Here is a 15657-nt window from a genome sequence, read left to right on the forward strand (position 1 = left end):
ATCTGTATGATTCATCTCTATAGATGGGAGGTTTCACGGGTCAGTGGAGGTGTTGGCAGTGTTATAATACTCTGCTAACAGGGACAGAGCTAGCTCCACTGTCTGCCCACACACTCAGTGACACAGGCAGTGGCAGCACAAGTCAAACCCCCACAGGCAAAGCAGAGCAACAGCTGCTCTTAAGATCCTCCGTTTGCCACGGGAAGCAAAGCTCCACAGGACAGAGTCAGTCCGACACTTTCTTTCTTAGGTTAGTTTAATATGTGGTGTCTTATTTCTGTTTCTGTCTAATGAAAGTGCCTTTTCTTCCTTATCTTTAAACACATATTCCGTGTGTGTGTGTGTGTGTGATCTCAGAATTAGCAGTGTGGAAAGCTGAGAAGATGCTCACTTACCCAGATCATAAAATATATATGCTCTAAGTAGCGCAGTAGTGCATTTTTTTCTCCTTAAAGATGCGTGCTTAATCACTTTAGTAGTAAAGAAGTCATGAAGCATTTTGGATGAGTGTTATTACATCTCAAATCCCAAAACAGAAAGTCCACTTGGCTCACTGCTTGCAGATCCGTCTGTGACGTACCGACTCGCCTGCTACACATCGTGGTGTTTTCTTAGCTGGGATTTGATTTCAAATCCACTCTGCTGCACACGGTGTCTTCAGTCCCTTGCTGGGCTCATATAATTTTTGCACCAGCCACAATGAGGACACTTGTACTGTAATAGCAACCCTTGCCAGCTGTGTAAAGTGGCCACTGATACTGAGAACATCTGCAGCAACAAAGATGTTGGCAGTGTGGAGCAGCATGTGTGGCTTCAACATGAGAAACATCTGCCACTGCCACTTTAAAATCGCAGCTAACTACAGGAACCAGCAACACTCTGCCTCGTGAATGTGGTGAGGACTGTCTGCTCGTATAAATGTTATTTCAATATATAGATTCAGATGTGTGAGGCGTTCGTTAGAGTTGGCACACGCACACATAGGCTAACTTCTACTCACTGGCATACCCCCATTGTTTTTAGGTATTTGTTAGCTCACCACGGCAACCACAGCATTGGGAATGGCAAGTGGAATTAGCTGATTAGGCTAAAATGAAGTTTTCATTTTACCGGTACTTCTGAGTCGAACAGCTGGAAATCCCACCGCCTGTTTGGCGCTGCATGTGCTGCAGATTATTTCAGCGCCAACACTTTAGGACGTAATCACCTTCGCTCATTTTCCAGCTTCTGAGATAATTGTTTAAATAACCTTCACTTTTCCTGAATATTCTCTCATTTCTATTCCCTGGAATACTTCTTAGATACAACATGTCTAAGTGTTCTCGTGCTCGTACGACTGTCTGAGTCAACTTTAGCTGTCTGCTGCAGTATAGACTCAACGGTGTGGCAGACACATATGGAGCTCATCTCATCCATCAGCTTTGTTTATTTGTCTGAATCAAGTCTGGGATCAGAGTCTGCTCAGCGGTGCATGAAGACATAAACGGCAAGATAGATAGACAAAGAAAGAAAGAAAGAAAGAAAGAAAGAATGAAACAAAGAAAGAAAGAAGGGAATAGGCAGACGGGGTAACCATGACAAAGAGAGATGAAAGAGAGATGGAGAGAGTGAGAGATGGATTAGCATGTCACAGACTCCCTACATAACATTAGTCTTGTTAAGTGTGCAATAGCTCATCGATCAGGCTTCCACCGCCGGCTCATCCCTGCACTTCCCTTCCTGTAATCCATAATATCATCTTCGGCCCGTGTGCTGTGCTGCAGGAGCCCTCTGTGGGAACGTCTGAGCAAAGGCTGATCAATAGCCATAGAGGATGTGTAGCGGATGCAGCGCGACGTTGACATTCTCCCCGTGTCGTCTCTCGAGCTCATCTATACTACAGCAGGATCAGAGCTGGGGAAGCTGGACTAGCCACTGCTGCCCTCCCTGAATCTCCCCTCTCACCCGTCTTTTTCTGTCACTGTCTCACTATGACACTGTATCTGTCTTTCCATCCATCTCCCTGTCCTCTTTGTCTCACTCTCTGCCGCGCTCCCCTCTCAGCGCCCGCTCCATTTATCAGGCCATGTCATTGAGCCATGTGTGCCGTCCCCGTCAGCAAAACGGCTGGCAGACCGTCTTCATTTCCATGCTGAAGGATGCAAGGCCAGCATGGCAGTAGTGAGAGCTATCGACTGGAATCTGTCAAAGCGCTCCCTGTAGGAAAGCTTCTGCCGCCTGCCTTCCCGGATTGCAGGCCATTCTGAGCTTGTCTGTTTGACTCTGCAAATGGCTACATACAGTAAATGCTATGTCTCCTCGCATTTGTCTTTTCCACCTGTCGTGTGTTCTCTAGTGTGTTATGATCGCTCCCTGTTTTTCTTTATACTTCTCTATTTCGAGAATATGTACCTTTCCTGTGTCTGTCCGTCTTTCCGTCTCCCTCCCTCCCTCCCACTCCTCTCCCCTCTCTTTCCCATTAGACACAGCCTCTTCAGTTTGAGCAGACAGGTCAAGCTCGCTGATGGGAATCAGACAGTTGTTGATCCAATTAGAGGTCTCCTCGAGCAACATGAGAGTACAGAAGGATTCCAGTAAAATACTGTCGTCTCTCTTACTTCCTTTGCCGCAACCGTTCCAAATATGTCCTTGCAGCGAAAACACTGGGCCATCCAAACATCTTTGCAGAGATGCTTAGCTCATGGAACTTCAAGCTCAAGAACCCACAGGAACCTTTAACCAGAGCTGTCATTGAGAAGTGGAAAGCTTCCTCTCACAGAAGTTCTTTTTTCAGAGTGACATATTTTGGTACAAGTGGCTGAACAGTTCCCTTTGTTCGCCCTGAAGGGCTTTGCACACCCTCGGAGCAAAGCAGGGCCATCCGAGCCCTTGTGAGAGGCCTCTTTTGTGAGTGTCTTCATAGTGAAACGCTGTCCATTTCACTGAGCGAAAACCTTTTTTACCCAGCCCTTCTTCAGCCTGAGGGTATTTCTGCATGTTTTCACCATTCACGAAACAGATGTACAGTCTAATTCTGAACAGCAGATGACTGTTCTGACGTTCTGACACTGATGTATTACAATACACGTGCTTATTTGCATTCACGGATCAAGATGCTATTCAGCTGGCCCCCGTGAGACCATCCGGAGCACGTAAGCTCGCTTTGTCTTCCGATATCAGAATTGAAAAGGGAATGGTGAGATGTAGCCGGCTTTTATTGTGCAGACAAAGGGCTGATTTGGCCCACACGCCGGCCCATAGGAAACAACAACAGCACAAGCAATAATTACTTATGCACAGAGCAATAATACGAAAAAAACTTGCAACAAGCTTCAATTTAAATGGCCGTTGTAATTGCACTGTCTTGTTGTGGAAGTACATCTGCATGCACTTAATGGTTCATTTTACTAGCAGCTAATGTTTCTATTGATGAGCAGAAAGCCATGACTATCTGCTCGCAGCCAAATGCACAGTGTGGAGTGTTTGTGATCAAATGAGGCCCAGGCGTCTTACTCTCACTGAACTGCCTGCAGTGCCGCTCTTGTCATTATGTGTATGTATGTGCTTGGTGCGCAGGCCTGTGGTCACCCTTCATTAACGCGTTTACCAGCTCCTAGAGCCACCGACATCAAAAAACAATTATGCGTCCCCACGGAGCACCTTGTTATTTGGTAGTTGTTGACCTCTGAACACCAAAAACCGCTTTGTGCCTTATTTTCCCCGTAGTTTAGGATCATCAAATGGTAGCAAATCCATTTATAAGTGAGCCTTCTTTTATTTGGAAGTGATCCCCGGCAACACACACTATGACTGAAGCCAGTGTGAAATGTTTCACTTGGAGCTTGAAGATGCAGCATCAGCACGCGAGTATGCAGCACAGCCCGTCAGTGGCCTAGTTTATTCTGGGCTGTGTCAGCGATGACGGTGTGTGTGTGTGTGTGTGGTGGAGAGGAGCAGCGTTTTTTAGGCTGCCAGCAGTTTGTATCATGCGTATATGTGTTTGTGGGATTGTGTGTGTTTACAAGGGTTATAGCAGAGCTGTATCTTTGAGGCCAGTGGGTGTGTGTGTCAGTGTTACAGAGGGGTGAGTGTATTCACGTTGTGCGGTGGTGTGAGGCTGTTGATCTTGGGCTGAAGGCTGAAAGAAATTAGCGAGCTCATTGTGGGAGTCGGGGATGCAATCAAACAGCATGTTTAGTGTCAGATACTCTACATTTCATGGATAGCTAATTATCTCAGAGAAAACAAAAAGATGTGGAAGCAGGTTTGTTGTTGCTTTTTCTTCTGCACAATCGCTTGTTTCCCCTTCCCAGCTACATTCTCTGGGGCAGATTTTTATGGGGTTTAGTCCCATAGTAGCCCCTAAAGCCCCACAAAGTCACTCACACGTGAAATATGTTTATGCTTTACAGTGTGTGGCCCCTAAGCCACTCCGGACTCATAGACCCTATTCAGACCTGGTATTAACATCTGTTTTGAGTGATCTGATCACGGGCAGAACATGCTAACCACAGGTCTGAACACTCGCAATCGTCCGTGACTGCATCCTCAGATCTGATCACGGAAACCACATCCAGTGGTGGATTAATCCATCCTCAAGAAGATTGGAGGTGTGAACGGTCGTATTTCATACTCGGTCCGATCAGGGTCATAAACAAGCACACAGCCACCGTCTTATTTGCATCTCAGTAAAACAAATAATTCTCTTCGAGTGTGACAGTGTTTACAGGAGTGGCATGTCGGCAAACGCGCATACAAATCATCATGTTTGCTCATTAACACCCAAATAATTTTATTCATCTAGAAAAACCTCCCCTGCTATAAATTCATTAGGTTTCAGGTGGTTTTATTGCTCTCACTGCCTTGTCAATCCTGACAGCGTTGCTCCATTATTATGGGCCTAAGCTCGTCCTAACATCTGGGAGTCAAGATTAAACCATCAACAATTCGCTCAGTGTGTGTGTGTGTGTGTGTGTGTGTGTGTGTGTGTGTGTGTGTCATCTTTAGCTAGGCGTGATAAAAGGTCCCATTGCTCACCTCCTGCAAATTGCCCCATCATCTGCCCGTGCCGTCACAGCGCGGCCGTGTCACGAGCTGCCAGGCCTGTAATGTAAATGCGTTGACAGGAGAGCGGTCGGGTCCTTTCTAAACCAGCCAGGTGCAGGTGCAGCAGTGGTTCAGTGTGAAAACAAAACCCTGTTTCGGTGTGTGTACTATACTGCAGCTGGACTCTACCGCCCTCCTCCTGGGAATGAGTGTTTGATTCCCGGCGTAACTTCTCACTCCAACACTGTTTTCCCACTGTTTCTTCTCTTGGCCAATTCCTTTATCTCCTTGACTCTTCCTTTTCTGGTTCTCGTCTTCACTCATGTGTTTATCCAACTCTCTCCCGTTGCCTCACTCATTTCCACAGTGTGCTTCCAAAGAGATTCTGATCTCGCTGACTCAGCCTCAAAAGAGGGACGGACACCCCGGCCAAACGAGCCACCTGTTTCTCATGAGAAAACCTCCTTTTCGGGGGTTTTGGGGGGTGGTGGTTTCTCTGTTATTTTTCTTTCACCTTCTTCTTTCATTGAGCCTGTCATTCTGCAGATATCCCTCTCTACCCACTGTACACTCACCTGCAACTCAGGTGTGAGAAAGTGCCCTTTGAGAGCCTTCATCAACCTCTTAGTGGCAATTATGCATCTCTGTTAATATAGAGACAGCATAGATGAAGCGTAACAGCAGTAACTGATTAAAAAAGGCTCTATCATGTCAGCTGCTTATATAATCTAAGGTCCCACAATTTATAGCGCCCTCTATCTATATCTTGACACTGATACTGCAATGATCACCCTTGAGGTCCTCATCCCGTTGAATGATTTTAAATATCAACGGACGGAAGTAGTAAGGAGAACTCAAACATCTGAGGCCATGCAGTGAGACGCTGGTGTAAAAAAAAAGGCCTGAAGTTTCAAATAAAGCAGAAGGTGGCTGTTGAATTAAAACACAGAGGGTTGTGTGTCAGGAACAGGAATGCCTTACAGAAACAAGGCTTGGCCGACAGAGTGCTCCAACATTACGATCTCGGAGGTATTTACAAGAGTGATTACTGTGATTATTATTTCAACAATACCCTGCAATGCTCTTTCATGGACTGCCAGCCTGGGCCAGGGTACAGAGGGTCTGCCAGCATTGTCGGTCTGGGAATTTGACTTAGAGCTCCAGAGGAGGGAGGGAGGGAGGAGGGAGAGAGGGTGAGAAACAGAGGTGCGATGGTAGAAAAAGACAAATTTGGTGCTGTTCAAAAGGTCTCCTGTCCTTCTGAGGAGGGGGTCATAAGTTACAGTCGTCCCTAACATGATTTTGTCCTCTGTTCCCCTCTCCGCAGCTCCCACAGAGCCTTTGCTGTGCAAATTTGCCGACGGAGGGCAGAAGAAACGCCAGAGCCAGAGCAAGTACCCTCAGAACGGGAGGCCGTGGCACAGAGAAGGCGAGGTAAGATGCTATGTGAGCGCAGACACTATCCTTCATCGCCGCTTCACCAAACGTTCACTCACTGAAAAGTACAGCAAACATCATCTCACACCAGGTCTCTGGAAAGACTTAAATTCTGCATGGAAATAAGATCTGTCTCGACCAACAAACTGAGGTGATTTACAACACCAGTAAATCGTCACAAAAACGACTTGTCATCGAGGACAAATTACGATATACAATTGTAATTCCAAAGTATCTTTACTTTAATATCAGGAGGTTTCAGAGACATAAGTATTTTACATGTTTTTAGTTCTGTAGTTCTGCCTTTAACTCCTCCTTTGACCAGGTATTAGTGGATGTAGATCGGAATTATGATCCGTAAACCTTAGTATCCATGAGTACAAGTCAGTAATAAGTGTAATCAACTCTAGCCACTAATATTTAGTGATTTAAAAACTCACTTGCACTTCTCTCAGGTGCTATGACCCCTTCTTGTCCAAATTCATTTACACATAAAGAACAAAGAGCAAAAATAGAAAACATCATTGAGATTCATCCAGCAAATTTTCTCTAAGAAACAATAACCTGGAAACACAGATATGGCTTTAACACGTGGGCGAACTCACTTAAACTCTTTTCCATGTCTGCATGATGACATTTTAAATAAGGCGTTTACCACTGAGGTAATGGTAATTACAAAAACAGGCCCCACCCTGCTCTCAAATCCCCCAGAGAAGTTGGCTACATCTGGCTTTATGTAAAGCATTATTGCCTGTCATTTGTATTTACTCTCAGGTATGAAGCTGCTATAAAAAAATAAATAAAGAAAGAAAAGAAAAGAAAATAGCCTAGATATCGATCAAACTGCCCCCTGGATGTATCGGCGCTGTCACGTGTAATGCACCTCAAGCCAAATGCCTCACTGAACACTTAAATTCCTGCCATACATCAGAATGCTGGGAAACCTGAAATTGGATCCACTGCTATGGTAACATATTCATCAGCAACATGTGGAGACAAGGTTAAAGTTAAAGGGCTATACCTATACCAGGAAGGACACACAGAGGAGACAGGTCCAAGAGTGCACCAGGTTGGACTATATAGAAGACACACGTACATAGACCGAGGCTGACAGTTGTGCTGAAACTGCAGTGTTGGGGAGACCGGGAGAGATGAAATGTTTGTCCTTCAGAGAACACATGCTCTCTGCGTGTGTGTGTGTGTGGCTGGGGTAAGAAGAGAGAGTTGTAACTGCAGTCGCTGTACCTGTGTTTGTTTGTGCCTGTCCATCACATGTGCAGCAGTCCTCACGCCGATAAGCCAGCCAAGCGTGTTTAACCTAAATCACATTGTTATATTGCCTCGCCGGCCCACACATTGACAGGGCCGGCTCTGTCAATTTGAGGTAAAATGGGATGGCTGCGTGTGTGCTACGCTGTGAGGACAAACCTATCTTTGTGAGCACATTTTGACCTTGTGAGGACATTTTGGCAGGGGGGGTTGAGACTGGGTTTTTAGGGTTAGGGTTAACGCCATTTAGTTGTGATGTTAAGGTTAGGCCGAGGCTCACTCCTCACTCCACGAATGTGTACAGCTTTCACGTCCTTTGTGTTAAAGAGAGTACGGACACGTTGTCTTTATCCTGCAGCATGAAACAACTGCTCACCATGTCAAACCAATTTCCTGTGCAATTAGTTTAACAGGCAGTGTGATGTCTGCCTCTATACTGTCTGGAAGTCACGCTGAACAGAAGGTCAGGGTGGGTTGTTATTGGAACTCATGAGATCCACATGTGTGTCCCATTGTCATTTAGTGTCAAAATGAAGCATCCCCATCTTGGTCCACGCCTTGAATTGCAGCAGTAGAGTTTTGATTCTACACAAAAGAGATTATAATCAGGGGCTCCAAAATGCAAAGATGCACATTTACACCACGTTTGTGTGCATTTTGCAACTTTGCACATTTCCCTTGGCTTCATAGATGTGCAGAGACAAGAGGGAAAGCAAGACAAAAAAACACACAAGCTCACTCACACACACACACACACACACACACGATTGGTGCATCCATTGGCCTCCTCTCTTTCCCCTCCATCTCGCTCATAGATCGCCAGACGCTCATGCAGTGTTTCACATTACACTGCATTAAGGGATGAGCTATAGGACTTAGAGGCCAAGGTTTAAGTGCCTGGGTTCAAGGCAGTGTGTGTGTGAGACTGTGTACATCCACAGCAGAACCCTTGTCCAGTGTGTACCAATCTATTGTGGAATGTCTTGCTGTCCCTGAAAGGGCTGCTGGGAGATTTAGACCTCCAGACTAAAAGGTGTTAGCTCTTCAGAACACAATAGATGCTTGAAATGCAGCCAGACCATACCATAGTTTATAGTATTGCATTATAAAATATACAGTTCCTGGCAAATACATGTAAATGATATGAGTAAAATATGCATAACAGCAACCTTTAGTGTTTGAAATGGCTACTGCAATGCTAATAGCACTGACATCCCGGTGTTACACTGCACAAACACGTACATAACAATCCCACCAGCTGTTTTATTTATATAAACATTGGTTAATGTTAAACTATTTGGTTCATTTTCGTGTGTCAGCGACAGAAGGAGACTGAAAGTGAAAGTGTGTCTGCTCTCGAGCAGCAGCTGAGAACTATCACCTGATGACAGGAGATGACAAGGCAAACAAATGGGCCATAAAAAACATTATATACAGTTGTTAAATATCCACGACAGTCCATGCTTGGTTATGGTCATTTTATAAATAACTTATATATATCGCTAATAACCAGTATTTGCTTGGACTGAACCAAACTCCTACCAAAAGCAGTGGTTCTCAAACTTTTTATACCAATGACCACTGACAATGTTAAAATACAGTGGTGTAAATAGGTCGAGCAAAGTCAGCTACAGACTTTTCACAGGAGGCAGATTTAGTCCCAATCAGATAATTTGCTCTCTCATCATCCTCCTCTTCCTCACATATACTATATTTTTTTGAGATTGAGACAAAGCCTCAACAAAATGTTATTTTACACATGTTTTTCTGTTCAAATTTCAAATTTAACACCCTGGTCTTCATGTACAACTATGTGTTTTCTAAATTAAACGTTTAGTTTTTCTTCATTTTAAATTGATAATACACTGTTTTAACCAGATATTGCATGTTATTCTGGAAAAAATGGGCAAAAGCAATTAATTACAGGACATTTTCTGGCCCTTTATGGTTAAAATAAGCAAAAGGGTGTTAAAGGGTTAAGATGGAGTGAGAGATAAGGTGACTCTAGTGTTGTTTTGTTGTCCAAATTCCTCAGCTCCACTTTTTCGCCACACCAGAGGAAGCCCGCGTACCACCGGTGGTACACGTACCACAGTTTGAGCACCGTGGCCTATCGTGTGAACAGAAATGATAGCATGCCACATACATGATTGATCATCACTGATCACTGATCAGATGTGCAGGTGGACAGATATACATCACATGTTAGTCTGTGTATCACTGCCAAGGCCATTTTTCACCTCGCTCCTTTATCAGGCAGCAGAGGAGGAGAAACAGCTGACGCCATTCATTACTCTCTCTCTCTCTCTCTCTCTCCCTCTCTCCATGTCTGTCTGCCTTCCCCCTCTTCACTACCTCACGCCGCCTGCTTTCTCTTACCCTCGTCCTCCTCCTCCCTTTGTTTCCCTCTCTCCTGCTTCTGCGTCTTCACTGTGTCTTCTCCCCCCGTGTTTGACGTCCTCCAAGATCCGGCAGCAACATATGGAGAGACAGCAAGCGAGTGACTCAGTGAGACTGTGAGAGACGGCACGGGACGGGGAACACGTTGCATGATCAGTCAGGAGTTACGAGGGGACGAGGGCTGAACGATGGCTGGTGTTGACGATTGAGAAATACATGACAGGTTTTCTTGTAAACTCCTCAAAGTGGGAGTCTGCGAAGTGCTGTCTCTTACTGTCTCATGCTGACAAACATATTAGTCACTGCCACACACACACACACACACACACACACACACTGCCTTTTCTCCCAGCTCTCTCTCTGTTTTCACTCCCTTGCTCTCTGTCACCAACACACACTCCTACACACAAACAAAACTTTCAAAGTCACACTTCTCAAGCACCTACTCTAGGGGAATGAGTGTAGATGAAAAAAAAACATCCGTCTTTACACTCTGTGTGAAAGCCTGACAGATGTCCGTGTACGTGTGTGTGTGTGTGTGTGTGTGTGTGTGTGTGTGTGTGGCCATGAGGCAAAAGGAAAAAAAATAAATAGCAACCTGCCTATGAAAGGCAAAAATACAAGAAGGGTCAGTGTGTGCGTGTGTGCTCTTTTTTGTGTGTCAAACATCTACATGCACACACGCTCACCTTCAATTATACACACATTAAAATATATTTGCACTGGAAATAGATTAGTAAGACAAAGTGCATTTTTTTTGACACCCAATAGCACAGATGATAAGAAATTAATGCAAAGTAATTCTTTACAACTTTCTAAACCTGAATTTCAAATTGGCACCAACAGAGTTATTCTCCACTTAACGCCACTCCTACGGCTATCATTATAGTCTGGCATTTTTGGGTATGATTATGCTGAATTTTAATATCCTTGTGTTTAATCACTGCATCAGGTGATGGAATAAAACTCCAATCTGATCTCACTTAGCATGCAGAATGAAAATGTGCTGCTTTAAAAGCCAGGTGTATCCGTGGCAGCTCTTCCTCAGACTGAGCCCGGTTCAGTAAGTCTGTAAATATTCACTATCATGAAGGGTTATTTTTGTTCCCTAGTCTTGGATCAAGTTCTGACAAAAGCTTACACAAACTGTCTGTGCCTTTTCCTTTTCTCCCCACGTTGTGGCAGAGCCAGAGTCTGACTCTGTCACTAATCAGTCATTTGGCCATGCAGGTTCTCCATCCAGGAGCTTTTCTTCTGTGGAATTCATCAGCACATGGAAGCAAGGGCAGCACTTAAGGGAGTTATCAGCCTCACCAGACAGCAGGCAGAGTCTGCCAGTGCTATTAGCACACACATGCACATGCACACGCACACAAACATGCTTTACTACTCTCTTTAGCTCACATTTAGGAGATATGTATGGATACATAAACTATTCACAGTCATAGAAACTAGATTTTAATTATGTATTATTATGCATCAGTCAAGTATTATTCAACTAGTGAGCCAATGAATGCACATTGTTTGCAGGAACTCCTTAAATACTGCACTCACTAGAACCTTTTTTCACTAGAACCTTTATTTGAGAAAGTTTAGCTTACATGACTACTTCATGTACTTATTATACATTATTTTTGTTTTAAATTCAGTATTTTAAGTTGTTCTGTGTATCATTTGTTAGCATAAAACTGTTATGTTATCAGTTGGAAGGGAAAAAAAAGAAAATTGGCCAAACATATTGCTTTGCCAGCAGCAGCGTTGTGATGCAGCATTGGTGTAGCAAGAAATGAGTGAGGGAGGAGTATTATTGTGAGTTTAAATGGTGTGTGAGTGTTTGTAAAAGTAAAAAGACACATACACAGTACATTGGTGTGTTTTTCACTGTATCGGTTCAACCGATTTATTTCCCCGTCTTTTAATGACATGAGTGAGTTTGGTTAAGTTGTTTTGCTGTTCCTTCGTCACGGTGTCTTCAGACACGTTGATAGCAACTATGTTAAGTTTTAAACTTTCCTGCTGTAGCTCCTGGACAGTGGTCAGCACAGGGGAGGCAGTTTCTTCAGGGCTAAAAGACGTTAGAGCTACATCAGGCTTTACTTTTTACTGGCAGATGATGAACACGCAGACAGACGCAGACACTCGGCTTGAGCTGGACGAGTCTGGGCACTAACTTTTTCCTGAAAATACCTTGATGACTGAGAACCTTCACAGAAAGAAGACTAAATCACCTGTTTTACTTTTCATCTCATTTCTACCACGAGTGAAATTGTAACAATTTGTTCTCAGCGTTAGAGAGATTTTGTGGGGTTTTTGACTACCTGGGCATGACAACATCAAAAATCCTTGTTCATAAAATGTGAGGCCTAATATATTATATTCTTTTGACGTTATTAACACAATGAGTCTTAGGTTGTTCTGAAATCATTGTCTTACTTCTCTTCATGTTTTATAAAATGGAAAATATAGGTTTCTGGACTTGAATGAAATATCAATTTAAGGTCAGCAGTGATTCCTTTCTAATTTGTAATTGAAAATAAGTGCCATAAAAGAAAACGACTTGTATTGCATCTAATCCAACCAAATTAATCCATAATAAAAAATATCATTCCTTAATTGAATTGAGCCTGTGTATCAAAATATGCAGCAAATAATCCTCTAAGGAAGAGATACACACCCCTACTTTGTTATGTAAATAAAACAAGGGCAGATGCATGTCACTGCATATAGCCCTCACAGGTTCATATACAATATCTCTAGAGATGTTTTAGCCACATCTGCATATGTGCACTCACACTAATTGAACATTAAGGCCGACCACCCCCACACACCAACACACATCCACACATCCCTACTGTACTGTAGTGCTAGTGCTGGTGCTCGGGCTTATTCAGTTGGCGTAGATTGTCTGTTTTTGTTCTCTCACGTGGGTTGGTCCCGGCTCACTGATCCCTCTTCTACTCCTTTGAGCCTCTATTCCCTTAACAGTACATCTCAGTGTAGGTAGCTCTTTGAAGAAACAAGGGCAAAAGAGGGATACAGAAAGACGAGAGAGAGGGAGGGAGGGAGGAGGGTGAGGGGTGAAGAGAGAAAGTTGAGGAAAGAAAGAGAGCAAGATAATGGAAGGTAGAGCAAGTGTGTGTGTGTGTGTGTGTGTGTGTATGGCCTGTCTTTGTGAGGACATTTTGACCTTGTAAGGACATTGTGGCTGGTCCTCACAACTATTAAGGTCTTTATGGGGGTTAAGACTTGGTTTTAGAGTTAATGTTACATTTTGGTCAAAGGGCTGAGGAATGCTTTTTACTCGGCACTATGAATGTCCTCACTCAGAATGCTGTACCAGAGTGTGTGTGTGTGCTCGTGTGTGTGTGTGTGCGTGTGTTTGTGTAGTGATGAAATCTGCCATCCTCAGCAGCCTCCCGTTAAAAGAAATCGGATTAACTCTCCTCCGGGGGAGAACCTTCAGGAATGCAGATGACGGATTGTGGTGCATAGGTTTTTCTCCTGGACTTGAGAAGGGCCTCACACATGCACACACACACACACACATGCATACCATCACACCAGACACAAGACTCAATCACTTCTGCTCACTCCTTCCCTGCTCCAAAGGGCATTTCTTCATTTCCCCTCATTCATAAAAACATGATTGTACGTGATTCAAATGGAAAACCAGACGTCCTCGATACTAATTCACTTCGTCCTATTGACTAAGGTTTCCCCCACATTGGTTTTGTCACTTGTCACTTTTCCCTATTTGAAATGGAGTTGGTTTTGATTTGATTTAATTTGTTTTGAACAAAAAGAATCAACTCTAAATCACGTTATTCCCCAAGTACAATAAAGGTACAGCAAATTATCTTGCTGACATTGGTGCAAGAACATATCGACAGAGACACGCGGCAGCGCATAGCGGCACAGAGAAACACACAATTGACAGTGACAGAATACAGTCCATGTACAACATGTACCTGTCCAATGTGTTTACTGTATTATTTAGAACGTATTGATCTCTAATCTGATGTTAATCTGTAGTGAAATAGTTTTTGGTTCAATCTAATAAAAACTAAACTTGAAGCTGCAGCCAGCAGGAACTTTACCTGTACTTTATATACTGTTAATCAGAGGAGGAAAGTAATGAATTACATTTACTCGCTATGTTTTAAATCACATCCATTACTGAGTAACTACTGGCCTGAATGAATTAAAAAGAGAAAGAAAACTTCATGCATCGGAACCTTTGGCAGTGAATGTTGAGGACAGGTGAATGAATGATTAGGACAGGTGAATTCATGTTGAGGACAGGTGAATTCATGTTGAGGATAGGTGAATGAAGAGGACAGGTGAATGAATGGTGTGGACATGTGAATGAATGATGAGGACAGGTGAATGAATAATGGGGTCAGGTGAATGAATGATGAGGACAGGTGAATGAATGATTAGGACAAGTGAATAAATATAGGTGAGTAAATTTACTTTTAAAAAAGTACATTTCAAACAAGCTACTTTTTTACTGACATTTTTAGACCAATACTTTTATTTGTACTCAAAAAAGTGGTACTTTTACTTGAGTAGAATATTTCAGTATTCTTTCCATCTTCCGCCTTATTTCAGTGTTGTGTTTCAGTGTGTATACTAACAGCTCTTTTATGACCAAAAAAACCATTAATCACATTTTATTTATACCTTTTTGTTCAACTATAAAACAGTGTAGTGGAATGGACATGGCTTTATATATGAGGTCTATGAGAAACGCTTTTTCATCTTAATGTAGTCGTAGCCATTCATTTCCTATGGCAGTCATTTCTGACCACACTCTGAATTCAGTGAAAGTGTTTATCAGCAATTATGTGTCCAGATGCTTTGTGCGCAGGATATGAAAAGCCTTTGATGAAAAATACATTTTATGCTTTATTGGAAAGTTGGTCAGATTAAACCGATCACTTTAGGAAGGTTCAATTAACACTGTGATTAAATGACAGACAATGTTTTATTTGTGTGATTAACCTTTGCTGTTTTTGTTTCTTTCTTTCTTTCTTTCTTTCAGACCGGCATGGCGTTAACATATGATCCCACTGCAATGCAGAATGGGTAAGAGCTTGATGGTCGATCCATCCTTGGCAATATACTACTACACACACCTCTTAGCTCACAGGACCTGAGTCAATACCGCTGTCATACATGGAGATTAATGTGGTGTCTGCACTTTGTTAGTGTTTGATTAAGGAAAATCTATATGGATTTAAAATATTAGTTTTCAACCAGGACGGGGGGGCAGGTGAGGAGTTCAAGGGGGGGGGCATTTAAGTGAGCGTTTCCGTGCATTTGGGTCTTGAAGTGTGTGTGTGTGTGTGTGTGTTTTTGTGTGTTCCTGTGTCATGACTTAATGGTGCTTTGGAAATAAATGACCCGGCAGCTTGTTTTATTTTCCCCCTCAGTACTGAGACAAGAAGGAGAGAGTGCCGAGGTTCCCCACTCTTATCTCCCTCAGGCCTCAGTCATTCACAGGAAGCTGCTTACTTCCCACTT

At 43.3% G+C, this 15657-nt stretch overlaps 1 protein-coding gene across 7 annotated transcripts in view; it reads left to right on the forward strand.

Moving 5' to 3' along the window:
• The window catches only part of rbms3 (RNA binding motif, single stranded interacting protein), a 285068-nt gene that overhangs the window by 238503 nt on the left and 30908 nt on the right, over window positions 1-15657 (forward strand). For all 7 annotated transcript variants that reach the window (XM_058618578.1, XM_058618585.1, XM_058618579.1 and 4 more), the window contains 2 exons: window positions 6353-6459; window positions 15176-15219. In XM_058618578.1, the coding sequence (XP_058474561.1) occupies window positions 6353-6459; window positions 15176-15219 (151 nt within the window). The remainder of the gene's footprint in view (window positions 1-6352; window positions 6460-15175; window positions 15220-15657) is intronic.

Source organism: Solea solea, chromosome 20 (assembly GCF_958295425.1).
Source record: "Solea solea chromosome 20, fSolSol10.1, whole genome shotgun sequence".
Taxonomy (NCBI): domain Eukaryota; kingdom Metazoa; phylum Chordata; class Actinopteri; order Pleuronectiformes; family Soleidae; genus Solea; species Solea solea.